Source organism: Nannospalax galili, unplaced genomic scaffold (genome assembly GCF_000622305.1).
Source record: "Nannospalax galili isolate Female #2095 unplaced genomic scaffold, S.galili_v1.0 scaffold442, whole genome shotgun sequence".
Taxonomy (NCBI): domain Eukaryota; kingdom Metazoa; phylum Chordata; class Mammalia; order Rodentia; family Spalacidae; genus Nannospalax; species Nannospalax galili.
Genome location: NW_008348806.1, coordinates 766,303 through 794,201, shown reverse-complemented (window position 1 = coordinate 794,201; position 27,899 = coordinate 766,303). Strand labels below are relative to the sequence as shown.

General features: G+C 42.0%; 1 protein-coding gene across 9 annotated transcripts in view; it reads left to right on the top strand.

Moving 5' to 3' along the window:
* Window positions 1-27,899, top strand: part of Lrrc7 (leucine rich repeat containing 7) — a 432,681-nt gene that overhangs the window by 400,011 nt on the left and 4,771 nt on the right. For 7 of the 9 annotated variants that reach the window (XM_008846094.1, XM_029569851.1, XM_008846095.1 and 4 more), the window contains one exon: window positions 15,859-15,933. In XM_008846094.1, coding sequence (XP_008844316.1) covers window positions 15,859-15,933 — 75 coding nt within the window. Of the gene's footprint in view, window positions 1-15,858; window positions 15,946-27,899 lie in introns of those variants that run through there. The other 2 variants (XM_008846098.2, XM_029569850.1) reach the window with 2 other exon arrangements.

Sequence of the window (27,899 nt, the reverse complement as noted above, 5' to 3'; positions counted from 1 at the left end):
CAGTTTGTTTCCCTTGACTCCAAAGGTCAAGGTGAGGTCCCTGTTGGGGAGGGGGGAAACTGCTGCTATTTGGAACCCTAACATATACTATACATGCAAAATGGTTATTGCTACTAAAATTCTACCTCTTAAATAGTATTAGTTCATTTTATGGCTTTTTTGCAATAGGAAATATCTTTTCCTATATACTGTGCTATTTTATATGCATTGCCTTTTCAAGTTTCTTCTTTTCTTAAATTTAAATGCTTTTCAGAAACAGATCCTCCCAGGTACTAAACTACTTGAGCTGAGTACAACTACTTTAAATATACGATGAGAATCTATACCTGGGTCCCTGGATAGCTAATACTAGAATGAATCTACCTTGTTTGTAAAGATATGCCACATTAAAAACGGTTTCACATTTCCTATCATACTAAATTCTAGACTCTCTCCTTCCTTCCTTCCTTAGAAGAATTATTTTTTTTAAGACAGGGTCTCACGTAGCCCAGGCTAACCTCCAACTCACTATGTAGCAGAGAATGACCTTGAACTCCTGCCCTCCTGCTTCTCCTTCCCAAATGCTAGGATCACAGGCACGCCACCATGCCGGGTAGAACTCTAATTTAAAAAAAAAAAAAAAAACTCCAGAAAACTACTACTTCCAAGTTTTCTGAGCAGCTTTTAGAGGTAGGAATTCCCTTTTGCAAAAAGCTTGTCCTTTTCAGTACGAAACAACTATTATTTTTTGCTGGGATTAAAGGCGTGCGCCACCACACCCTGGTGAAACAACTATTTTTTTTTTTTTTCGGTCTTTTTGAGACAGGGTCTCCTTGTAGCCCCAGCTGTCCTGGATTCTCTATGGAGACCAGGCTGGCCTGGAACTCACAGAGATCCACCTACCTCTGCCTTCTGAGTGCTGGGATTAAAGGTGTGAGACACCATGCCCAGCTGAAACAACTATTTTTATTTCCTTAAGGAATGTAGAAAAAAGTGAAAGTTGTCTGATAATTGCCAGTGCAGAGTCCAATTATTCCACAGCACCCTAAGCAGGGTCCGTCAAGCTATGTTACCAATCCTCATGAAAAAATCTGCAATCTCATCAACCTTCAATTTAGACTTGGCAACAGGAAGAGCCTATACCATAGATACTCCAAACTACCAGCAATGTTCCTCAATTAACACATGCTGCAAACAGGAACTATAAGTGGGCAGCAGATTGAAGATTAGCTGAAACAATCTCAGACATGCAAAATGTGAAATAATTTCTGGACATAAAAATAAGGAAAATGAACCCAAGAAAATATAAAGATAGTATAAGAACAAGCTCACCTTAAACTATGAGAAATGGAGACCCATGAAATGAGGCGTCACTCTGAAGTTTGAAAAGCGCAAAGGCAGCTATTTGTAGCTACCTTGTGGAAAGCTAACATCCTCACACACAATGTTTCTCTATGTGAACCCACATTTCTGTTCAGAAATGAGTTGTTTGGCTTTTATCCTCTATCTGCAGACAGAATATCACAGATTCATGTATGAAAAAAGGAAAGGTCTAGATTTTCCACTGTTTTTACATTATTGGTTATAATCAGTAATTCATTCTGAAGTTTAAAGTTATACTAAGTTCATGTACTAACCTAGTCCCTAACGTGACACTACAATATGCTACCAAGCACTAATGCTTACAAAACTATACACATCTCAAAATGGAAGACATTGGTGATTTTGTTGTTCTTAAACAACTTGTAACGTTTGTCCACAAATATTAAAATATATATATATATATATATATATATATATATGGAAATCAGGCATTTTTCAAAAGAAAAACTGCTAGCTTACATGGAGAAGGAAAGAGGCATAACTACAGAGGCACAGTTCTCCAACTAGAGCCTTTGTTATTAAGAAAGCCAAAGTAAAACTAGAAATGGAAATGTACCACATACTACGCAACTACACCTGGGATATACCCATGCTGGTAAATGCCATTAGGTGTCAACTGTGTGTGATACACGAACAACTTTGAAAAGAGCATTGAACAGTTTCAACATTAAGCTAAAAATCTGAAGCATCTGGAGAAGGTGGGTCTGACACCTGTTCAAGTGGGCCAGAGCTGGTTTCACTGGTGCTGACAGCCACTGCCCAATAATTCTACCCGAAAAAGTTGCCCAAGGACAAGGGAAAGGTGGATGATACATCTGTACTGTGCTCTCAGCCACCAATGGGCTTCACTGCTTCTAAATGAAAATAGAAGGAAGTGGCTGGGAATACGCAAACAGAAAAATTTAGGTTACATTTTTGTTTTAAGATAGGGTCTCCTCCGTAAACCAGGCATTCTCCTGCCTCAGCCACCCAAGTGCTGGAATTACAGGTGCATGCCATCAAGCACAATAATTAGGTTACCTTTAACTGGTTATTTCTCTACTTTATCACTAAGTGCCCTCATTAAAAGGTTATTTTACTAACACCATGCTTTTTATAAAAAGGTTTTTTAGTTTGAATTCAAATGTTCCCAACCTGACTGATCTTCAGAATGCTCCACAGTCCCTATTTTGACCATTTCTGACTCAATTTTTGGTAAATCTGCCTTATGTCCCTAGCATCGCAGTACCTTACAGCTCTGGGCAACCATTCCAGAAAACAGAAATCAAACACTGCCTGTTCCTAATTTCATCCGGCAAGCTTCAGATTCTTTTTCTACTTACAAATAATTGTGAATAAATGCTTCCCTCTGATGTAAACACCCGAAGTCTCAAATAATGGACCCCTGCTGATTTGGAAGCAAGGACAGATCTCCACTATAGACTGTTCATCATACAGTGTAACTGTTTAAGGGAAAAATGAAGATAAATTATTTCTTATTGGAACTAGCATTCTTTAGGTTTGTTTCAGGCCCTGAATTTCTTTTTCTTTCTTTTTTCTTTTCTTTTTTTTTTTTGTATTTTTGCTACAGGGTCTCCCTGTAGCCCCAACTGTCCTGGAACTCACTATGTAGACCAGGCTGGCCTTGAACTCACAGAGATCTGCCTGCCTCTGCTTCTCAAGTGCTGGGATTAAAGGTGTGTGCCAACCATACCCGGCTATGAATTTCTTTTAAATCTTACAGTGACCCAATACAAGATCCACACTTCTTATTGGAAATGCTTTTCTTATGTGAGGTTTTGTTGAGATCCTGAATTTCTTTTAAATTTTTCTAATCTATAATAACCCAACCATAGGATTAGGAACATTGCTTCTGAGGCCCATTCTTTGATGAGAAAGTTCAGTTCCAACTGGGGAAAGTTACCTGAGTCCCAGAACTTCAGCTTAACATTACATCAATCACCTAGAAAAATAAATGCCCAAGTATCCATCTTGGGTTAAAGGAAGTTATATATGCTTTTATAAAAATATTATTACATAATGTAAAAATGCCAGAGTCAGATGATGCTACATAAGACATTTTTGCTTCTTTTTCTCAAAAGAAAGGATTTATATGGAAAGTGTTAATTTTTCTGCACTACTCTACGTCCCAAGGAGAAGGCAAGTTATACTACAGGGTCCATCACCTCTTCTTACTAGAAAGACTGCAAATACCTCTTTTCTTCCAACCACAGCCACGTGGAAAACCAAAGTCTCACGTGCTACGAGTGACTTCACAGAAAAGGGTGTATTGAGATGAATAGAGCTGCACCTTGGACTTCTGACCTTCTCGCATTAGCCCCATTTCAAATGAATCATCCTCATTTACAAAATGATTTCTTCCCAAATAAGCAAACCGCAGCAGAGGACCCCAGCCAGCTTTTCCTTCCTGAAGAAGTCTTAGCGGACAGCTGCAGCCTCAGGGCCTCTCTCTGTTCAATTTGCCAAGTCCTGAGTTTAGAATTTTGAGAAGCACCTAAGGTCACGAAAATATTCATCCTGTGTGCTAAGATTCCTCACACGCTCCACCTCACGCACTCAGCCTCTCAGAGCCGGCGCCGCGGACCCCAGGCCCGCCACCCGGGGCACGTCTTATTCCACCACCTTCGCTCCTTCTCCTACACACATAATTTTTAAAAAAATTTTTAAATCCACATAGTGGAAGGAGATAACAAATGCCTATAAATTGTCCTCTGACTTCCATGTACATACCATGCTATACACATGCCCACAGTGTGTGTGTGTCTCTCTCGCCTCTCTCAACTAAAATAAATAAATATATATATATAAATTGAGGGATTCTCAAAACAAACAAAAAGCTCTTAGGAACATCACATTTTTTGTGCCCTTTTTTTCCCTGAGAAAACTAAAACCACTTCAACGTAAATTCCTAAAACTATGCTGTTAAGTTAGACTAATAGATTATTTTTTAAATTTTACATATATATTGCATATTTACATACAATTATGTATATATAATTTAAAGATAAATCCAAAATTAACTTAAGCAGAAATAATCACAAGATGCCAAATTGCATACACATATACAGCGGTCTATTATTTTTTGCCATAATGAATATACAAATACATATTCTTAGTAACTGGTATAAAGAACTGTATTCACTACTTAAAAGTGTAATTAAACCCATCACCATACATAAGCTGGATTCTTACTGCTGTCATTTAACCCCTGAGGATATTAATAAGCAATTCATTTCAGAGTTGGACTAAATATTAAAGTGGGTAAAGGGAAGTCATATCCTAATTTTCCATTTGCCTCTTTTGTCTATTGGGGTCTCTATTTATATGCAGAAATTGCATACTCTTCCTCTTGAGTGGTCAAAGAATGGATCTACCTGGACTGAAAATGACTAATTTAGTGGCCTGCCTAGACTTGGAGTCTTAATTATTGTTCCTGTTGCTGTGATAAAATACCCTGACCAAGCAAGTTAAGGAACGAAGGGCTTCTTTGTTTATTTATGTTTTTGCTTACAGTACCAGGAGGATATAATCCACCATGGCGAGGAAGGCGGCAACAGTAAGCCAGCTGGGCTTGTTGCATGGCACTCAGGAAACAGAATGAACAGGAAGTAGGGCCAGGCTAGAAAATCCCAAGGCCTACCCACAGTGACTCATTTCCTCCAGCAAGGCTCCACCTCCTAAAGTTTCCAAAACTTCCCTTTTTTGTCTTTTCTTTTTTTTTTTTTGAGACAGGGTCTTGTTTTGTACCCCTGGCTGGCCTGGAACTTGCTACATAGCCAAGCTAACCTTGGACTCACAGAAATCTGCCTGCTTCTGCCTCCCAAGTGCTGGGATTACAGGCATGCACCACCATGCCCAACTCCCTAACCTCTCAAAACAGCACCATCATCTGGGGACCAAGTGTTCAAACACATGAACCCATGGGGAACATTTCACATTCAAACCACTGCACTGAAAAGTGCTTATTCCTTTATGGCAAGAAAGACAGATGACTTGGTTTTGCATGAAGTGTGTAAAATTGTCAAATGGTTGATTTTGATGCCCTGAAAGTGCCCGTCTTTGAGCCATAAGGGAGAGCGGTCAATGGGACAAAAAAGTCTGAAGAAGCATTTTCACCAAGGAGGCTTCTGTGGGTTCTGTTGGGTGTGAGATGCATCGCTTGGTTTATGACTGCCAGGGCAATACGCCTGCCACGACTGCCCTTCAGAAAACAAATTGTCAGTCCCTCATATGTAGAAAGCTCTTTTTTCTTTAGACTATATCTTTTTAAAAATTGCACACATAGTACGTAAACATACTACCTCTATAAAATTTCATATAATAAAGAGCTGAGGGTGTGATTCCATTGGTACCATGTTTGCTTAGCATACACAAAGCCCTGGATTCCATCTCCAGCACTATATAAACGTGGCGTGGTGGGGCACACCTGTAACCCCAGCATTCAGGAGGTGGAGGCAGGAGGATCAGAAGTTCAAAGTCATCCTTAGCTACATAGCAAGTTTGAGGACAGCTAGGACGTAGGAGACTCTATCTCAAAAAGAGCAAATACAGAGATACAGGGACTGGATGTGAAAGCGTGAAGAAGAACCTCAGGGTACCACTCTGTCGAGAGCCGCTTTTCACAGCAGCTTGTCAGGAATCCTCAGCTGCAATGCCCGCTGAACATTCCCCGAGACATTTTAACCTCCTGATTTCAGTGTCACCTCTAAGAAATATTTCTAGAATGGTTCTATTATACAGTGTGTTAGCCATTAAATAAAGCAATGTTAAACCTATTTTGAAATGATACATAGTGTCCAAAAATAACACACCGGGGGCTTTGAGGGAGCTCAGGGCAGGAAGTAGAAGCCTGCGTGCCCCACTACTTTAGGAATACCTAACCAAGAGAATCCAGTCACCTCCAATTAGATCCTGTTTCTACTAGTTTCTATTTTGAGACGTTTCTGCAGTGCTTTAGAGGCTCAGAAAGAATCAATAACCCATGCAAAGCCAACCAGTCCAAGCCTTCCACCACTGCCCACATCTTACATTAAACTCCAGGTGTGCAGGACTCATAAAGTGAAAGCTGGTTCCTCTTTGCCCTACAATGCCAGAGATCTAGAAAGCCAGAAAGTACAGGAGACCATCATTGGTTTTTAAAACAAAATACCACAGTGAAGTAAAAACAACAACAACAAAAAAAAACCTACCTTTAAGCTTAAACATTTCACCAAGAAATAAATAGGGTGAAATTATCCTTTTTGGTCCCTGTCAGATGATTAGTCATGAGATAGTAATGGGATTGCTGGAGCAACCAGTAAAATTAAAAATACTAACTATACACCAACCAAAACCAAGCACAGTTTTAGCTCTTACACTCTAATTACTCAAATGACAAGAGTCTGTGAAGATATCATCTTAAAGCTATAAAGAATATTCTAGTATGTCAGTCTGTCATTTCTGAAAGCAGCCTCATAGAAAAGAATACATTGCTTCTTTTGGGGTGCTCCTAATAAGTCAGAAAACCTGTATCTTGAGGGTATTTTTGGTTACTAAAAAGTTTTTAGGATGAAAAAAAAAAAAGACAACTCCAAAGACCAAGCGATGTGTGTTTTCTCCTTGGCTATTCTGTTCCATTGTATTGCAATTAAGGTGTTTGTAACCCTATAGTCAGTGTCTGAGTGCCATCAGGCTTCCTGTTGCTCAAATGCATTATTAATATTTTTAACAAATGCAAGAAAATGGTTTCCATTTTAACACTTTATTAAAAATGATGATACGGGATTTGAAATTCCTTTAAACTTCAATGCATAGATTCTTGTAATATTTTTTAAAGACATTGGTCAGTTGTAGAATTTACATTTGTATCTACCTCAAATTTCCTAGGTCTCCAGAGTATTTCTCCTTTCTGATCATCTTTACATTAGTGATTTTTCTCATTGCTGTGACAAAATCCCCAATAACAGCAACTTAAGGAAGGAAGGCTCTATCTACTCTGGCTTACAGTCCAGCGTGGCAGGGGATGAACAGCAGTGGACGTGAGGCTCCAGGTCACACTGCATCTGGAGCTGGGAATAAAGAAAAGTGAATGCCACACCCAACTGACTGCCTTTGCTTTTCCCTTTAACCCAGTCTGGGCCCTCAGCCTGTGGGATGTGCCACTCACAGGCAGGGTGGATCTACCTCCTCAATTAAACCTCTCTGTAAATATCCTCACCGACATTTCCAGGGAAGTGTCTCCTAGGTGATTCTCAATCCAGTCAACTTTACAATGAAGATTAACCATCACATTCTTTCATATTGTTATTATTACATGCATTTATTTATTACGTGCGTGTCTATGCACACACAGCACAGTCATGCATGGCATGCATGTGAAAGATGTCAGAGGATATCTTTCAGGAGTTAGTTCTCTCCTTTCTACATGTGGGTCTCAGGGATCAAACTCAGGTTTTCGGGCTTAGTGGCAAGCACCCTTACCTGCTAATCCATCTCACGGACCCCCATCACAATCTTTTGTAGATTTTAAACTTCTCTATTCTGCAAATAAGTTTCGGGCTAGCACTGAAGTATCATCTTCAGCCTCCGGTGACCCTCTTTCTTTCCCTTTCCTTCCTTCCCCACTCGCTCATCTCTAGATGGAGCTCACCAGTTGGAAATGCTGATCCTAGGTCTCCAGATTCCTCTGTCCTTAGTTTCTAATGGCCATGGGATAAATCTCTTTTCTTGCTGCATGTAAACTCTTCTCTTACTAGGTTTGTAACTTGTACAATGCCTAAAACTTGACACATATCAAATAAACTTGAAAGAACTCATCAGCACACAATATTGTCAATACCTTTATCCTTGATATATCAGTTCTAATCATCACAGATACCCATAGAGACTGGGTTTACCCAATGTTGCTTCTGTAAGCCACAATGTAAGTAAATAACGTAGCCGCTTTGTGAAGGAAAATGAATATTTACCATTTCTCTGGGAAGAAAGCAGCGGCCCTGAAACATTATGGGTGTCTGCCTCTTTTTGCTGTTTTCATGTTTCCGCTAGAAACCTTCTTAGAACTCTCACAATTATAGGAATGTGTGAACCACTATTCTAAAATACATAATATGTTCTAAACTGTAATAGCATATAATTTTTACTTAAGGTATAGGCCTTCCTAGAAACCATTTTCTAAGCAAAACTAGAGCTAATACTTTTTGGAATTTGGAAGTAAAACATATTTTATACATTGAACTGCAGGTCCCTTAAGACATGTTCTATTTTGGTGTCTACATTTGCAATAACTGTGACTGTCACAGCCATTCACCCTCATCATTAAAAAAAATATAAAGTTTCTTTCTCCTCTAAAGTTCGAGTGTAAAATGCTGGCCTTGTAACAGACCTGACTTCCTGAGCCCTTTACTTTCTGTCCATGGGGCAGAGGCCAGGTAACCTGTAAGACAAGGCAGGTCTTAACACTGTGAGAGTCTCAGCCTAGCCTTTTTCAAAAGTACTTGTGGAAAACAGACGTTTTTATGAGGCCATTCGTTATAGACGCTTCTTGAAGAACCTGCATATAGACAAGTTTGAAAATGGGACAGAACATAAGGTGACACGGGCCATGCCGTGTGGAGCAGCCAGTCAGCCTCTCTGAATTAGCAATGGTGAAAATCTACAGGGGGTTCTGATGCATAAATCCATGGGGTCCAAGTCAATGTCATGTACACCCCAATGTTGGTATCTGTGGAAAATGAGGATTTAGTCTTTGGAAAGAACTCCTCAGCACCCACAAGGTTGCTCTGCTGTGAGACAACATCTACAGGTGACACTGAGTAAACCATTATGCCTAACCACAAATGAGCCATAAACTAGAACAGACTCTGCCAACCATTTGAAGGACTGATGGTTCTGACTTGAAGCAACCAACAGAGAAACCCCTGGAAGTCATGGAGGATCTCCAGATGAAACCCAGGTCCTCTATGGAGGGTGGCCAGTGATTAGAGCCACTGTCACCCTGACCCACCACTGGGAAACCACAGATGAGGCTGGAGGAGCCCTCCTGTAATTCTTTCCAAAGCAAGGAAAGCTAATCCTTTTACCCAAGAGAATTGAAGGAAAGATGACAAATGCTGGCCCTTGTTCCACTGAGGGGAATCGCTCTGGCCAATAAATCTGGGAAGGCGCTCAGTTCAGGTTTTGTTAGATAAAGGTGCTGGAATGTAGCTCCTCTTTCAGACCTTCTAAAAACTATAGCAACCATTATTGATCCTCTGTTGGATGGCATCTGCTGTTTCAAACATTCTGTCTGCTCACTTAATGCAGCTACTTGATTATGTGCCATTTTATAACCATTTACTAATGAAAAAGCATTGTGTCTCCAAAAATGAACTTTCCCATGATCACCAGTTTATAAACGGTAGACCCAGAAGGCTAACTCCAGAGAGGTTTTGCTACAGTATGCCAGACAGAAAAAGTGGTCCCCAAGTGTGGTCACATTGTAATTCCCAGATTCTGTGATTATGTCACATTACATTTCAAAGGGGACCCTGTGTGTCCCTTGAGATGAAATTACCCTAGATTATCCAAATGGTCCTTTAGAGGTGGGAAACCTTCCCTGGCTGTGGTGAGGGGGAGAAATGGCAACAGAAGTGGCCACAGTGGTGCTGTGTGCCGGCTTTGAAGATAGAAAGAGGACACCATCAGCCAGGAATGTGCACATTCCTAGCAGCTGTTCTAGAAAAGACAGGAAAATGAATTCTCCACACAGTCATTCGAAGCATGCGGTTCTGCCGGTGTCCTTGTTTTAGCCCGATGACAGAGCGGTTGGAATTCTAGCATTGTGAGATAATAAACTTGGTGATGTTTTCAGCCATTAACTCTGTGGTAATTTGTTATAGCCACAGTGAAAACCCAACTGCACATTGTATTACTTTCTGTTGCTGTGATAAAACACCATGACCAAGACAACGCTTACAAGGGAGGGATTATCTGGCTTACGCTTCCAGAAGGAGACTCCCGAATGTGGGAGAGGAATGGCGGGAGGTGGGCAGAGCAGAAAACGGTGAGTTTGAGCACACACAAGCAACAGAGAGAAAGTAAAAAGTGGGGCCAAGCTGTGCACGCTCAGAGCCTCCACATACACACTTCCTCTTTCAAGGCCTTATCGCCTAAACCTCCACAAACAGCATGATCCGTTGGGAACCAAGTATTCATGCACGTGAGCCTGTGGTGCCAAAGCACCACAAACGCTGTCTCAGTGAGAGATGCTAGGGGCGCCCTTCCCTGGATAAGACGTTTGGCTGTAGTTCCACTTGGCAGCTTGCCACCCACTTAGCACTCTACCCATGTCAGAAGGAGCTGAACACCTTTTAGATTCTACCAGCAGAGCTGTAGGTTGCTAAGGTGCTGCACTTTGGTTCTTTGGTGCATACCAAATGGCTTCCTATTGTTCCAAAAACTTAGGGGATACCTTTTCATCAGAAAGAAAGTCATTAATCTAATTTTTTTAATACGAAAGCCTGATGATTCCTAACCAAATTCTGTCACCAGTGACAAAGTATTCTTCAGCTTGTTATCAAAAGTCACCCTTGGGGCTGGAGAGATTGCTCAGCAGTTAAAAACACCAGCTGCTCTTGCAAAGAACCCAGGTTTGGTTCCCAGCACCTACATGGCAGCTAACAACAGCCCATAACTCCAGTTCCAGGGAATCCATGCCTTCTTATGTCCTCCACAGGCATTGCACACACATGGTACACTTACATACATGCAGGCAAAACACTCGTACACATAAAAATAAACAAGTTTTTAAAAGATACAAAGTTGGCAGAGGCAGACAGATCTCTGTGAGTTGGAGGCCAGCCTGTTCTACATAGTGAGTTCTAGGCCAGCTGGGGCTACAAGGAAACCCTGTCTCAAAAAGATACAAAGTCACCCTTGCAGCTGCCTGATTCCCTTGGTGTGACCGTGTGCTGGTAACAGGCAAAAGAAAGAGAAAGGAAACACTAGCAGTGGTAGCTTCCTGTTTATGATGTTTATTGATGGGAAAGAAATAATAAAGCTTTGGGAAAAATAAAGAAAGAAACTCTTAGTAGGCTCAGCCTCCATAAAAGTCCATCTCAGAGCAAGTCCTCAGAACAGCAGTGGAGCCCTGCAGGGTCACGTGGCCAGTGAGAGTAAACCTACCACCTCTTTGTTCTGAGCAGTCAGATGCCAGCATTGTGGACGTGAAGGTGTAATTTAGCCCCTATGGCTTTGATTCATGCAAACTTTATTAAACTGCCCTGCACAGTGAGCTGAAGAAAGGCAATCAGGATTGACTGAGTGGCAATCGTTCATGCCAGGATGAAAGAAAAGTCGAAACTTTACCTTAGCACCCAGAGAAGTAGCAGCTTGTTTGGGGTGATGCTGTCATTCTGCCTGTCCTACAGAGAGCCTGGAGGTGAAGAGGGGAGTGTCCCTGGGGGCTGAATGCAATCAGCCACAGTCGGTGGGTGGATGGTGCATTCGAGTCGTGAGTCGTGCATCAGAGGTGGAAAGGACTGCAGGGTCTCTGTTTATTATCACATAGTGCCAGTACCATGCAGTGCCCAGGGAGGTCGACACTGAGCCACGTTCAGTCTTTCAAACAACTAGTTTCAATCTCAGTTTTTCATTTTATAGCTAAAGTGGGCAAAACTGATTTCTTGGTTTGGTTTGGTTTGGCTTTTTTTTTTTTTTTTTTAATTTGTTTGCTTGCTTTTGAGACATGGTCTCACACTGTAGCCCAGGCTGGCCTGGGACTCAATATGTAGCTCATGGTGACCTTAGACTCACAGCCACCCTCCTTCCTCAGACTTCAGAGTGCTGGAGTCACAGGTGAGAGTCTCTGCGGTTAATGATTGACGGCACTGGAAACTGAACACACTCGGCAAGAGCTTTACCACTGAACAATACCCAAAGCATGTTTTAATGCGGTTTATTTAAAGACAGGGCCTCACTAAGTGATGAGACCTGGCCTCAAATTTGAAATCTTCTCCCTCAGCCTCCCAAGATCTGGGGTAGCAGGTGTGTGCCACCATACTGGCTCTAATTTTTTTTTCTCAATGTATTTTTATTGAATTTTGTGCATTCCATACAATATGTAGAGCACCTTCCCTACCTGCACACCCCTATAGCCCCACCACCACCAGATTTCATGTATTCTGTCATATATGTTAAAGCCTAGTGAGTCAAGTTTGTGTACTAAGATGACCTTTGGTGCAAGCTCATCCACTGGAGTCTAGTCAGCCTATGTAGCATCATTCCCTTAAAGAATATCAACTCTCCCTCACCCAGTGCTGGGTGAGGGAGTCAGCTACTAACAGTTCTTTGGCTAAGGTTGGGGCCTGCTGCCTGTTTCCCCAGTTCTATGCTGGGTTTTTGTCTGATTGAGTCAGCATGGGTCTTGTACATGCTGTCACCATTGCTGTAAGTTCATATGAGCAAGGTCCCCAAGGAAAACTCTGTTTCCTTATAATCACGCACCAATCCGCCCATTACAGTCTTCCCACCCCCACTTCCACAGTGGTCCCTGAGCCATGGGTGGATGACATTTAAATAGGAGCCCTATGCAGGGTCAAGCACTCTGCAGTCTCTTATTCTCTGCACTTTGTCTACTTGTGGCCTTCTCTGTGCATCACCCTCTGTTGCATGGGGAAGCTTCGCTGGTGAGAGTTGAGAGAGGCATTAGTGTTCTCTCTGGCTCTGGATTTTTTTTTATGTGTATGCGTGTATTGCCTGCATGTAGGTAAGTGCACCCATGTCATGCAATGCCCACAGAGGTCAGAAGAGGCTGTCAGATCCCCTGGGACTAGAGTTATGGACAGTTGTTAGCTGCCATATGGGTGTTGGGATTCGAACCTGGGTCTTCTGCAACTTGTTTTCTTGATGCTGTTAAGTATACATAATCAATATAGAAAAATGGAAAAAATTATGTCCCACAACCCCAGTCTCACCACCCAGTGTTTAGGAGACAGTCTTCTGAATCTCCCCCCTCAAATGCACACGCAACACATTTCAGTACAGACAGTATCAGCCTCAATGTGTTCAACCTGCTGGCTCACTAAACATCCATGTGCTTCTATCAGCCATCTAGAACAAGTAACATTCCACTCTATGGATTCACCATGATTTCTGCACTAGTAACCCATTGTTAGACATTTAGCTGTAATCTATTATTTTGTTATTACAAGTAATATTATGATCGTATTGGTATGTGGATATTTCATATTTGGCCAGTTTTTTGCTTAAGATAAGTTCTAGGAATCTAGTTAGTATGCTAAAAGATATGGAATTTTCTGTCTGTAATAATTATCTTTAATTTTAAAGTATTCAAATTAGAAAAACAAAAGCTACTCAGCATCATTAAGAATTTACTTTCATAAAGATCTGAAATGCTAAATTAAAACACAAGTAAAAATAATTTGATTTAGATTTCTTTTTTAAATATATTAGATAGACCATGCTGTGTGCCTAGATCATGCTGGGTGAATTGATTGAGCATGCTGTGGATAGACCATACTGTGTAGATTGATTGATTATGTTGGGTGGACTGACCATGCTTTAATGGATAGGCCATACTCTGTGGATCAACCGTGCTCTGTGGATAGACCATGTTGTGTGGATTGACCATACTGTAGCTAGGACCATGCTTTGTGGATAGGCCATGCTCTGTGGATCAACTGTGCTATGTGGATAGACCATGCTGTGTGGATTGATCATGCTGTGTAGATTGATTGATCATGCTGTGTGGATTGACCATACTGTAGCTAGACCATGCTGTGTGGATAGACCATGCTATGTTGATTGATTGGTCATGCTATATGTATAGACCATGCTCTTTGGATTGATCATGTGATGTCGATAGAACATGTTATATGGATAGACCATGCTATGCTGATTGATCATGTTGTTTGGCTAGACCATGCTGTGTTATTTGACCATGCTATGTGGATAGACCACACTGTATAGACTGACCATGCTATGTGGATAGGCCACACTGTGTGGACTGACCATGTTCTACAGATAGACATGTTGTACCACACTGTGTTCATCCTTTCATCAGCTCATCCTTTAGGTATCAATTAAAATGTTGTGATCATAATACCTAAAATCCTTCAGTAGCCCCTAAAACTGATCATGGAACTGACCCTGAACTACTTTGGCCGGATCCTTTGCCATACTCCCAACCTCCACCCCACCCTCCCATTGAGGTCTGGTCACTCCATAACAACTTTCAGTTTTCCCTGTGTAGCAGATATTCTGGCATTGTGAGGTGTGGCCTCTCCTTATCTGTATGGGAGCCTGCCATGTTTCCCTTATCATTTCACTAGTGGGATCCTCCATGTCTAGGAAGTCCACACACACCGAGCATAAGCTGGCACAGCATCTCCCTAGTGCCCACTGCATCACTTTAGAGTGGCCGGGTCTTCTGGACGTCTTTCCCACTAGGTTCTGAGCACGCTGGGATCAGAAACCACATTCCGTGTCTTATCACCTGCAGTCAAGGCCTAGCATGTGGTAGGCACCAGAAACATTTGCTTTATATACATGGTCAAAAACTTAACTTGACAGGCATGGCAGCTCAGGACTGTAATCTCAGCTCTTGGGAGCTGGAGCAGGAGGATTGCTATGAGTTTGAGGGCAGCCTGCACTACAAAGTGAGGTCCAGGTTGGCCTAGGTACAGTGCAAGGTATTGTCTCAAAGAATGAACAACGAAAATATTAAGTCAATGTTTTAATGAGCTAAATTAATCTAGGGCATCTGTGATTATGTAGACATATAATTTATTTTAAATGTATGTCATATTATTGTTATGTTTGATTTGTTTATATACATATACTAAAATTCTCAGTAAAACTTTTAAGGTAAACAGAGAATTTGTAATTTGTCAGATAGGTAGTATTTTAATATAGACTAACTTACAAATTCTGCTTTTATTTATCTATTTATTTATTTATTTATTTATTTATTATTTACTTACTTATTTACTTATGGTTATGGGGATTGAACCCAAGGCTTTGCATGAAGTAGTAGTAGGCCAGAACTCTACATCTGGCCTGTATTACCAGCTCTCTTTTTACTTTTTATTTTAAGACAGGGTCTCACTAAGTTGCCCCGGCAGGCCTCTAACTTGAGATCCACCTGCCTCAGCCTTTCGAATACTGGGATTACAGGACTACATGACTAGTTCTGGCAGATTCAGAATTTACATAAAAGTCAGTTCAAATTGAAAATTTTCTGTTAATGACCATGAGGTCAATGTATATATTGCAATTGCACTTCGTAAAAACAAAATCATCTTTGTATTGCGTGTGGCTTTTCTTAAACTTGGCTTTGCAGAGTACTGGTCTACTTAAAATACTGTTAATACTTTTAAAAGTTTGCATATATAAACTGAGATTTTTTTTTCCATTTTGTGAGTCTGTTTTCACTGTTTTGTATATGAATGAAAATGTTTTTAAGTACACCTAGTTGTTGGTGATAACCTCCTAACCTCTGTTACTTCTGACTTATAGGGTATCTTTGTTACTAGGGTTCAGCCTGATGGGCCAGCATCCAACCTACTACAGCCCGGGGATAAGATCCTTCAGGTAAGATGCACAGAGCAGGCAGGCTGCTGCCAGCCCCCAAAACGTGTGTGCAGACACGCAGCCTAAAGTACTTGAATTCATTGCCGACGGCCGGCTCCTCTCACATTTCCTGTTTGCTACTGTTGTTCTAAAGTGTCAAGTCAGACATCATTCCCTCTGATGGACCCCATGTTTGAAGCGTTAGCCACGGCCATGGTAAAGCTCCTCCATTTTAGTTGGACACTGGCAGTTCCTAAAACTAAAGTGATTTGGTTCTAGAACTAAAGTAAGTTGTTTTTTCTACATTCTGTATGCAGGCCCCGAACTAACAGGCCCCTCCCTAGCCCTGCCAGCTAGGAATTAGAAACAGTCTGGCTGCAAGCATATGCTGTGGACTGTACTACCCATCAGTCATGTGGTGTAGACCCTCTCCCTCCTCTAAAATGTCTAAGAAAGAACCCCACACACACTTTGCTGTGTGGTCTGAGGTCTCAGAGACCCCCACCATGCTGCTGTCTCTCTGTCTAAGGTTTTAATAACTTCTAATAAGCCTCTTAACCACAAGGACAGTCTATCTCAGTGTTCTGCTTATTAAACCTCAACTCTGAAACCTTTCCCTGAGCACCCGACACACCCCCAGCACACAGCAGCCTTCTGCATATGGTTGGATTGAATGGAATTTTCCTGGTGATAAAAAGTCTACATACACATGAACCCATGAATAGTTACAAACTAAAAGTAAGAATAATTGAGTGCCTGGGGCTGGAGAGCTGGTTCGGTGGTTAGGAGCACTGGCTGCTCTTGCAGAGGACCCAGGTTCGAATCCCAGCACCCATATGGTAGCTAACAACTGTCTGTAACTCCAGTTTCAGGAGATCCGACACCTTCTTCTGACCTCCGAGGGTATTATATGACACGAGTGCACTTACATGCATGGAGGCAATATATTCATACTCATAAAATAAAATTAATAATATTTTTAAAAAGAACCAGGCGTGGTGGCGCACGCCTTTAATCCCAGCACTCAGGAGGCAGAGGCATGCAGATCTCTGTGAGTTCAAGGCCAGCCTGGTCTACATAGTGAGTTCCAGGCTAGCTAGGGCTACAGGGAGACCCTGTCTCAAAAAGACCAAAAAAATAAATACATAGAAATAAAAACAAAAAAGAATCACTGAGTACCTGATGGGGTGCCTGTGTGACTCCAGGTGAGATGGAGGGCAAGTCATACTTCCACTTCTGTCTAGGGGCTGTGTAATGCATGGTTCCCTCTGTCTATTCTGTCCAGAACATAAGGTAAACTATACATAAGGTGACTTCATAAAATGTCTGATGGAGAAACGTTCTCAAACATGCAGCTGTACATATACTCAGAAAGGAGTCACTCTACTAGACAGTTAAACAAAGCTTACCCCAGGACTCTTCCTGCCTTCTCCCAAAAACTAAGGTTACAGGCATATGACCACCTCCAGCTTTTACATGGGTGCTAGACCTGAAATCAGGTCTTCAGGCTTGGCAGCAAGGACTTCACCAACTGAGCCATCTCTCAGCTCCCATGATTCTTATTACTCCCACTCCCTTCTGCTCTGGGATTATTGGAGTGTTGTTTGAATTACATGGCAATGTGTATGTGAAGGGGTGATGCTCATTAAAACACATCTGCATACGTTTTCTGGATTCTACCATGTGTTCTCCTAGCACAGACATGCTGCAGTGGGTGAGTGCATTCGAATGGCTCACGATGGTAGTCTCCTCTAAAGCAGTGTGTGACAGCGCCACGGTAGGAGGCAACCCTGCAGTGTAAAAGCAGATATAGAGCGGGGTGGGGTGAAAACACATGGACCTAAAAAATTATCCCATTGGGCTGTGTGTGTTTGTCAGTACACAGCCACTATCCAAATGGCAATTTTGTTACTTTAACATCATAGTTTCTTCTAATGTTCTTTCTACTTGAAAAAAAAAATCCAACCTAACTTGTTATATGCTACAATTCTAAATGTAGTTGAGCACAGAAAAATCTACTAACTGTATTTTGTTGAAAATATGAGTAAATTGTGGCAAATATTACAGTGCAGTTCAGTCACAGCCCAGCGCTTGCTTCTGAGCACACCAACTTCTGCTCTCTCAGGGCAGCTGGCCCTCACAAACCTAACTTTGGCAGAAGAGAAAATAAATAATTTATGCAGAATTAGTTAATAGGCAATTTACAAGATACCAAACAGATTTTTCCAACACAAGGCATATCAACGTAATGCCCAATTGAAGAGAAATACAGTCTCTAACACCTGTGATGGTCATTTTGAGGGATTTGGAAATAGCAATATGGACTCCTGGTCATGCTTGTATATCTAAGATACCAAAATAAGATAGTCTAGGTGGCAATAAGACAAACCAGATATCTCTCTCTCTTTGTCTCTCTCTCTCTTTCTCTCTCTCTCTCTCTGCTAATCTTAAAAACCATAGCTCTGTAAGTCACACAGTTCAAAAACCCAGTCAACAACTAATCCTACCAGCAACTACCTGGATTATTAGCAGTTAGCTGGTGTTTGATATTTCTTGCTACTATTTTAGTTTTGGAGGCTCAGAGATCTATATTCTGCCCAAAATCATGAAATTGTGTCCTCAGACTTCACTGCCCTGCCCCATAACCAGTAACCACTTATCCACATGATCCACTACATTCTCATTAAATGGGGATGGCATTAGATGTGTCATTGTGTTATCAGACTTCTCCAGCACTGTGACAAAATGCCTGAGGAAATAACTTCAGGGAGGAAGGATTTCTTTTGTTTCCAGTGTTTCTGGCCAAGGTCCCTTGGCTCCATGTTTCTGCATGCTGAGGCAGAAACACTGTTGCAGAGAGCATGCAGTTAGAGCAGGTGGTTCAGCTCATGTCTAAAAGAAGGTGAGGGAGGCAGGAAGAAGGAGGGAGGAACACAACGTCAGAATCACTGGCCCCTCTGCCTGCTTCCACCGACATCTCCACCATCCTGTCCCCATGACTTCCTAAGCCATCACAGTATGACTCTGTGTACAAAAGAATCCACTAAGCAGGTCAGAGCCTCCAGGATCCATCACTTCCCGCCCACCAGCTGCCAACCAAGCCCCCAACATACGAGCCTTCGTGTTCAAACTTCAGCACCAATAATCAGTGAGAGGGAAATCTCATGCCTTTAAAGGGGCACATAGCTAAGGACACAAGATGAATGTGTCGGGGTGCCTTAGAACACGGAGGACTTGATGCTGTGATGTGCTAGCAGGTGCTGTAGAGCCATTAGGAACACCAAGAGATTGAGAAAAGGAAGGGAAGAGATGATGGCCGCCCCCAGACAACAGGAAAGGCTAAGATGCTACCACAAGGAGCTAGTGCAGGGCAGGGGGAGCTGAAACCATGGAGACCTGGGGACGTGAAGGGAAGAGATAAGTCTCCTCGCCCAATGGCCAGAGCTCCTTTCAGCCCCACAGGGGGAGCCAGGGCGCAGGCGGAGCAGAGCAGAGGGCTTGCAGGAGGAGGAGCCTCTGTGGGCAGGACTTCAGGAGCAGGGTAGGAGGCTTGTACCAGAAGTGAGCAGTGCAATGAGAGTATTTGAGGAAAAGAATCTAGGCTCCCATGTTACAGACATGAAGAAAGAAAACCAAGTTTCCCATGGAGCTGGGAGATTCAAGCAGTTCATGCAAGCAGATGAACTGGAGCCAGGTGGGGGTGGGGGACTTAGATGCCGCTTCGGAGGCTCAGAATGAATTCTGGCATGTCTGCCTGTCTGACTGTGCATACCCACAGTGCTGGGCAACCTAAGAAGGAGCATCACCCTTTCCGAACCAAGTTCTGAGGCTCTTTAATGACCTATGAGTGGGAGGGTGTACCTAACAGAATGTTCTTAAGTAAAGTTTGTTCACACAGAAGCTTTAGCTACCATTAACAAAATCATAAACTAGAAAAATAAATTGCTTCTGAGAACCCATACTTAATGTAGCAAAGTCCCAGCATTGAGTCTATCCCAGCAAGGACTCATTTCATACCTAGAGTCTCAGGGCACTCAGGAAAAGCCTCTGGGCCCAAGTACATTGCCCAAAGCAAACTGTCATAGCTTCCCTGCAGGGAGAGAGTGAAATCCTTATTTTAGAAAACAGAAGCAGTGTTCAGAAAGTGCAGCAGATAGAAGTGGCCCAGGGTAGACCAGTGCTTCCCAGTGGAGCTCTAAAATTTCATTAGCAAATGAGTCCTTGGCCAAATAAATTGCAAAGCCACCTCATAATCCTCCTGTTTGAGGATTTACAATGTACAAAGTGTATTAACCTGATAGTCTTGCAAAGCCCAAGATTTCCCAGCAGGTGTAGACCATTACCACTTTAGTCACTGTTTCTTCTAGAAGCAAGCTACACCCAAAGCCTATGGTTTTCTCCCAGAGCACAGGCTGATAGCCACTACCACAATCAGAAAGAACCAGTTAGAGCATGTTCATGGTTCTGAGTTTTTAAAAAATTTCTACCAAAAAAAAAATTACAAAAAGTGAAAATCAAGGAATATTTTTAAGGTTCAAATGAAGTGTTGCGCCCCTAAAGAAATAAAGTCAGGGTATTGGAAATAAGTTACCTACAGATTATCCTGTTCATAGTTAAAATCATAAACATCAGAGACACTAAGGGAAAGGACCATCTCATTATTGTGTATAAAACAGAACACTTGAGAGTGAAGTGTTCTTAAAAGACAGCTTGAAGCCAGGCGTGGTGGCGCATGCCTTTAATTCCAGCACTCAGGAGGCAGAGGCGGGCGGATCTCTGTGAGTTCGAGGCCAGCCTCTTCTACATAGTGAATCCAGGACAGCTGGGGCTACAGGGAGACCCTGTCTCAAAATGACCAAAAAAAAAAAAATAAATAAAAGACAGTTTAATTAGAATGCAACTAAAATGTTTCAGAAGAACACATGGGCTGGAGAGATGGCTCAGCAGTTAAGAACACTGTTCTTGCAGAGGACCCAGGTTTGAATCCCAGCACCCACATGGCAGCTAACAACTATCCATAACTCCAGTTCCAGGGGATCCGACAGCCTCTTCTGTCCTCTGTGGGCATTGCACGACACGGGTGCACTTACCTACATGCAGGCAATACACGCATACACATAAAAATAACACATAAAATAAAATATTTTTAAAAAAGAACACATGGTTTCATATACCAGAGCTTGACCTCCTATCCTTATATATTTAGTTGTTTTCATAATATATCAAGTTCTACCACAGATAATTAATTAAAAGGTTGAGAAATGCACTTAGAATTATATACAAATAAAATAATATTTTAAATATTCAATGAAACATGAAAACCAATGTGTCCAAGTCAGGCTCACTGTGCTTGGTCCCTGGGTAGCATGGCTGATTGAAAACAACATTAAGTATCTACATTGTATCATTTAAATCATACAACATTGCAAAGTATCTACTGTTGGCAGATGTTACCTTGAGTAACCTGCTTGGGGCCTTTCCCTTGCACAGTGCTAATTTTCTGGCAAATTTTACTGATTTATTTTCTTATTTGGAATATGAGCATCAAATGCTCATTATGTAAAAAGCATTGAGTCAAACAATATAAAAACTGTAACAGGAGGCTGGAGAGATGGCTCAGCAGTTAAGAACACCGGTTGTTCTTGCAGAAGACCCGAGTTCAAATCCCAGCACCCACAAGGCAGCTAACAACTGTCCATAACTCCAGTCCCAGGGGATTCAATAGCCTCTTCTGACGTCCATGGGCATTTCACGACACGGGAGCACTTCCCTATATGCAGGCAATACACATATACACATAAAATAAAATAAAATAAAATAAATAAATAAATAAATAATTTTTAAGTTTAAAAAAAAAACTGTAACAGGGACTCTACCTAAGGTCTAGCTTGTACAAACTAGACATGATCTGATTACACAGAGGAGAAAGTGACAGACGGGAAATGATGTAATATGAAGCATTTGATACAGGGTCTAGGGGGTACCTCACAGAGATGGAGGGCTGGCCTAACCTGCCCAAGGCTTTGAGATGGACCCCATGACCATAAATTATTAATACAGTCAAACACCAGCCTGTTCTTTATTCCTCATTGACAGAAGCAGAGCCCAGGCCTCAGGCATGCTAGGCAAGCCCTCTGTCACTGAGCTCCATCCCAGACCTGAGTCTGCTGTTAAAGAGCAACAAAACAAACCAGCCTGGCCACAAAGAACCCCTGAAATAGAGAGTTGATTTTCAAGTTTCATGGCGAAAATCAAACAGTATATCTTCTTGAGAAACCACCTTGTAATTCAAACAAATTTATTTATTGAAGATGTTTATTTGGTATGTTTGATAAGAAGAGGTCAGGCTCTCTAAAGTCAGAGCAGATAAATTGTCTTCAGAATTGCCTGTGTACACTTAAGTCAGAAGAGAAATTCTTTTTATGTTTGCTTCTGTGAATTTTAATGGCACAATAAAAGCCATTTAGACATCAGGTTGCCCCACGCTTGCAAAGAGTAGTTTCATGTGAGTTATTTCAGAAATGAGGTTCTAGAGTTTAGATTTTTTTTTGACAGAATTTTTAAATGCTTTGATGGAGCCAGGTAGTGTTGATTATATAGTATGCTCAGTACAAAATATAGTTCGATATTTAATCGCAGTTCGATATTTAATGGCACCAGGCACTCCTATAATCCTTGCACCACAGAGGTGGGGGTAGGAGGATCCAGAGTTCAAGGCCAGCCTGGCCTGTCCAAAAGAAAGAAAAACAACATTCTAAAATGGGAATGAACTGAAGGTAGTTAGTGTGGACACCATCATTATCTGTGGTGTGTTATTGCCCAGGTTCCTTGGCTGGCAGCCACCAGGTCCCATGAAGGACTCACAGCTGTGCCTTGCTTGCTGTACTTTTTAGTTTTCCCTCATTCCCAAGAGTTGTAGCCATACAAGTTGCAAGATACTGATGTACAAATATGTCTGCATTGGCCTTCAGATGCCCCGCCCCCCCATGAGTCTAAATTAAATAGAAATCACAAGCCACATGCCGAGTCTAATTTATTTCCCTTTTAAAGTATAAGAGGACGCACTGTTCTTGCTCTTGGTTAACCCCACCAACCCTGTGAGGCAAACCTTCTTCAAGTCAGGTATTAAAGTTTATAGCTTTAAATAAGAATACAACAGAATCCCTAGGTGAATTAGTCTCTCTAATTCGCTCTAAAGTTTCTGCAGTATAAGCATCCATAATTTATGCATGGAACAAAACTTTTACTAGAGGAAGTCAAAGACCAACCCAGGAAAGAGGAAGAAATCAGAAACCAAGTGTGTTTTACAGTGAATTAATGAGCTCTACTCTGAAAACTGGACTTGTGGTTGGACTGCAAATATCACTCTCATTAGCTCTGGTATTATTGTAAAAAGAGAAAATTAAAAGCATTTTGCAGCATAGCAGGTTTAAATTAGGAGGGCTGCCTCTTGGGAATAGCATTAGGATTACACTCACATGACACTCCACACTTCGAGTCAGCTTGTGCTGGAAACCCATTAATCACATATTCTCCACATGTAGCGCTCCCCGAATATCACTTCCAAGATTGTTTTCTTATTAACGTCACTGGAACTTATTAAGCAGCTCGCAAGCTTCTCATTTTCCATTAACTTGCAATTTCCTCAAAACTACACACATTTTACTTGAATCTCAATGTTTATATAAAAACATATATATAACCAAATGTGGCAGTATTTTAAATTTCACCCATTTAGCATGTATCAGTACATTTGCATTTATATTGTGTATGTATTCAAAAATGTAATATGTATAGGTGGTTCCTATGTATTTTCCAAAGAAGCATTGCCTTTAGCTCTGTAACCGCTGGCCTGTAAGGCCAGCTCTCCTCTCTTCAGCCTCTCTGATTCACACTTATAAGCAATCGCAACTCCGCTGGTTGAATACTGGGATTTTCTTGGTCCTTATTTAATCAGAAAAGCCCTACAAATTCGATGACATTTTTTGGGGGGGGCGGGTCTTTTTGAGCTAGGGTCTTCCTATAGCCCCAGCTGGCCTGGAACTCACGGTGTAGACCTTGAACGCGCAGAGATCCACATGCCTCTGTCTCCCGAGTGCTGGGAGTAAAGGCCTGTGCCACCACGCCCAGCCGATGACATTATTCTTGGATCCCCTATCTGAAGTACCCAAGATGAAAGCAGATACCCATATTCAAGGTCACAGAAACCGCGTAAATTATTTTTGCCTTTCTGTCCTGAAGATAAAGAAATGGGTTTATGAAGCAGAATCCCCGCCTTCTGTTTACCTGGTTTTGCTACTCCCTCTGCCATGGTCTTCCTGGAAACAGGTCTATGTTCCACATCAACAAATAGCTTGGGACTGGAAAGATGGCTCAGCAGATCAAACTTGAGTTTGATCCCTGGGACCCACATGGTAGAAGGAGAGAGCTAACTTCCAGAGTTGTCCTTTGACCTCCATACATGTGCCATGGCACACATGCATGTACACACACACACACACACACACACACACACGTACAAAGTAATTGAAAAAGATTTAAAGGGCTGGAGAGATGATTCAGCAGTTAAGAGCACTGGCTGTTCTTGCAGATGACTTGGGTTCGAATCCCAGCACCCACATGACAGCTAACAACTGTCTATAACTCCAGTTCCAGGGGATCTGACACCCTCTTCTGTCCTCCGTGGGTACTGCACAACACAGGTGCATTTACATACATATGGGCATAACACTCATATACATAAAATAAAAATAAATCAAAAACAATTTTAAAAATATTTAGAATGAAAAAATATTTTAAAGAAATGGCTCAATTGCTGTTTTTAAAAATTAATTCTTCAAACTCGAAATGGTGATATATGGCTGTAATCCCAGTATTTGGAGAGCTGAGGCAGGAGGAACATGAGTTCGAAATTACCCTGGGCTACATAGCTACACCCTACCTCAAAAAACACAAATAAGTAAATCAATAAATAAGAAGGAAACTTATTTACTACATCTAAAAGAAGAGTTACAACCTCATAACATCCAAAGAAACAAGCTGTGCCAAGCTAGCGGGCTGCTGTGGAGGGAATCCTGTCTAGCCTGGGCTTTTTAGCTTAGATATTTCACATGCTTTCTGGTCGTCTTGTTTTTATCTTCCAAAAAACTTAAGGTTAACAAAGAAAGAAAAATCTTTTCCTCTGATACTTTCTATTCCTGTGGATTAGTGAAAATCATTAAATTCGAGAATGCAGTCATGAAATGACACAACAGTGTTTATTGGCTGATCTTTGTCAGTTGGTTACAGCCCCAGAACTTGGCATCTACTGAATCATTTGATCTTTAAGAATCTTTCTTAAACAACTCTTCAGAGTCCTTCTGGTGTTTTTAAGCCATGCCTAGGAAGTCCCTAGCTGTGGTCATTGAAATAAGTCCCCTGACCTGGGTCAGGGATCAAGAGCACTGGCTGCTCTTGCAGAAGACCAGGGTTCAGTTCCCAGCACCCACCGGGGATCTAATGCCATCTTCTGGCCTCCATGGGCATTGCATGTACATGGTGCACATACATACATGGCAGGAAAATACTAATACACATACAATAGAAATAAATAAATCCTTTTTTAAAATATTTTTTTGGCCGGGTGTGATGGCACACGCCTTTAATCCCAGCACTTGGGAGGCAGAGGCAGGCGGATCTCTGTGAGTTCAAGGCCAGCCTGGTCTACATAGTGAGTTCCAGGACAGCTGGGGCTACAGGGGGACTCAGTCTCAAAAAAAACAAAAAAAAAAAAAAAAAAAAAAAAAAAAAAAAAAAAAAGAAACAAAAAAAATTTTTTTAAAAAAAGGACCCCTGAGTTTCCCCCATGTGCTGGGTTGACCCAGAACAGGTCTGTGAACTTGGACTGCAGAGAATCCTGACTACTCACTGATCCACTTGTTTCTGTCAGGGGGGCTGACTCTGCATGCTCAGTGATCTGATGCAGGCTTCTACTTGGAAATCCAGTGGGTGACTTTAAAGCTGTAGTCACAGCTAAGTTATAGATGGGTGTGCTGGTCCTCCATCAGAACCTGGACTGTGGCTCTTAATGCCTTGAAACCCATATCTTAGAAACAGATTAAAGCCCAGAATTAATTTAGCTACCTCCTTTCCTGACGCGTCCTAGGTGTATGAGATTATAGTGCTAATTGGGCCGCCAGAGGGCACTTGTACTTTCTGAGCATACTTCCTTGATCCCTCTTCTAGGACCATCTGGGGAAGGGAGGGAGAGAGGAAAAGAGGAAGCAGACCCTTGGTTATTCCTAGCTGTCCAGGTCTGCCCCAAACACTGTTTTTCCGTTCTGTTTTACCCTTCAAACTACACCCTCTTCTGCTCCCAGGCTTCCGTGGAGGGTCACCTCTGGGGCTGTTTCTGTTCTTACTGCCTCCTGAGCTACACTTCCTGTAGCCTGCAGTTCTCAGGCAATTGTAGCTGCCAGAACCGCAAACTTCACAGTCCTCAGATCATCGGACCAGTTTCCAAGATTGCTGTTTTCAGCTGCCGCCTTCACAACTGGCTCGTTTCTTAAACCCTTTTCTAACCAGGAGCCGCATTTGTTGACACTACTTGCCAGTGTCCCTCCCTGTAAAGCATTCCTTTCCCAAGCCTCTTGGTGTCGTTCTAGCATGGTCTTAGTCTCTCTGCCTTAGAGAGAAAGTTTTCACCCATGGCACAGCAAGCGAATTAATCCAGAAGCTGTAATAAGATGAGACGTTTGGAATCTGCTCAAGTTATAGAAAGTGACTGGGTCTTGTTATTTCAGTGAAATTGTGAGAAATGATAGGACGGAGTGTTATGATACAGGGTGATTCCAGGCTTGGTCTCTGAAGTGTGGGACTTCCATGTGTGAAGTGGCAGGATTTGCCCAGACCAGTGGCTCTCAAGCTTCATGTATGTGAGGACTTCCCATAGGGCTGCAAGGTATCAGCAAGCAAGGTCTCTACCTGTGTCCTGCCTCCTTCCATCTCCATCTCTGTCCCCCAGGAAAGTTCTACTTAGTGAGTAGGAAGGATGTGCTGAGAAGGTTCCGGGGCGTAGCAGGGGTTAAGAGAGGAAGAAAGGGGGTGCGAGCAAAACACACTATGCGCATGAAACTGTCAAAGAATAAGTTAAATTTTTAATTAAATGATTTACATCCCCAGCAACCTCTCTTCCCTTTGAAGGAAAGGCACTCTGCGTGACCCTTTCCTGAACTGGAAGCCCCGAGTCCCCATAGCGTGGGCTACTGCTGCAGTTACAGAATGGCCAAGTATTCCCACATGCTGATAGAACTGAGGCCTGCCGGGAGACAGGCTAGAACCAGTCCTTTGCTGGAACCCACTGACCACGGGCCTCAGAACATCAAGTCATTGAGAATTTTGCCCTCTTGCCTGCCCTCTGAGAACTTTACCACCTCAGACATTAATTCAATCCAATGTACATTTGCTGAGTGTCATTTTAATGGGTCATTTTAATTTTATGCATTCCCCTTCTGTGACCCCCTCTCTGATGAGAGTCTCTAAGTGCCATCTCTGCCTTAGTTCAGCCTCCCACAATACCCTGGGCCGCCAGCACACAACAGACATTTTTAATTAAAGAAATGGAAGCAAAAATCATCTGGAAGGGGACCAACCTTCTTTGAAGATCTTCAAATAAAAGCATCATTCAAATTCACTTAATTCATTTGTTTTTTGCTACCTAAGCCCTTAACGCTGATATTACTATTTTGTTTTGTTTTTATACCAGTGCTGTGTCAGGGCTAATGATTAACAATATATCACTCGTGCCCTGAAAAGCCAAGAGAAGTCCTTTATCCTGAAATTCTGAAATATGAAACTTTGAAGCAATTCATTGAACATTCTCAGAAGGTTTGGGGTTCATCATAGTTCTAAGGTTGAGGCTGCAGGGAGAAAACTCTGACCACCAGCAGAGGGATTATTAAACTTTGACATTGAAGAGTTCCATTATTAAATTTTAACTTCACAACTAA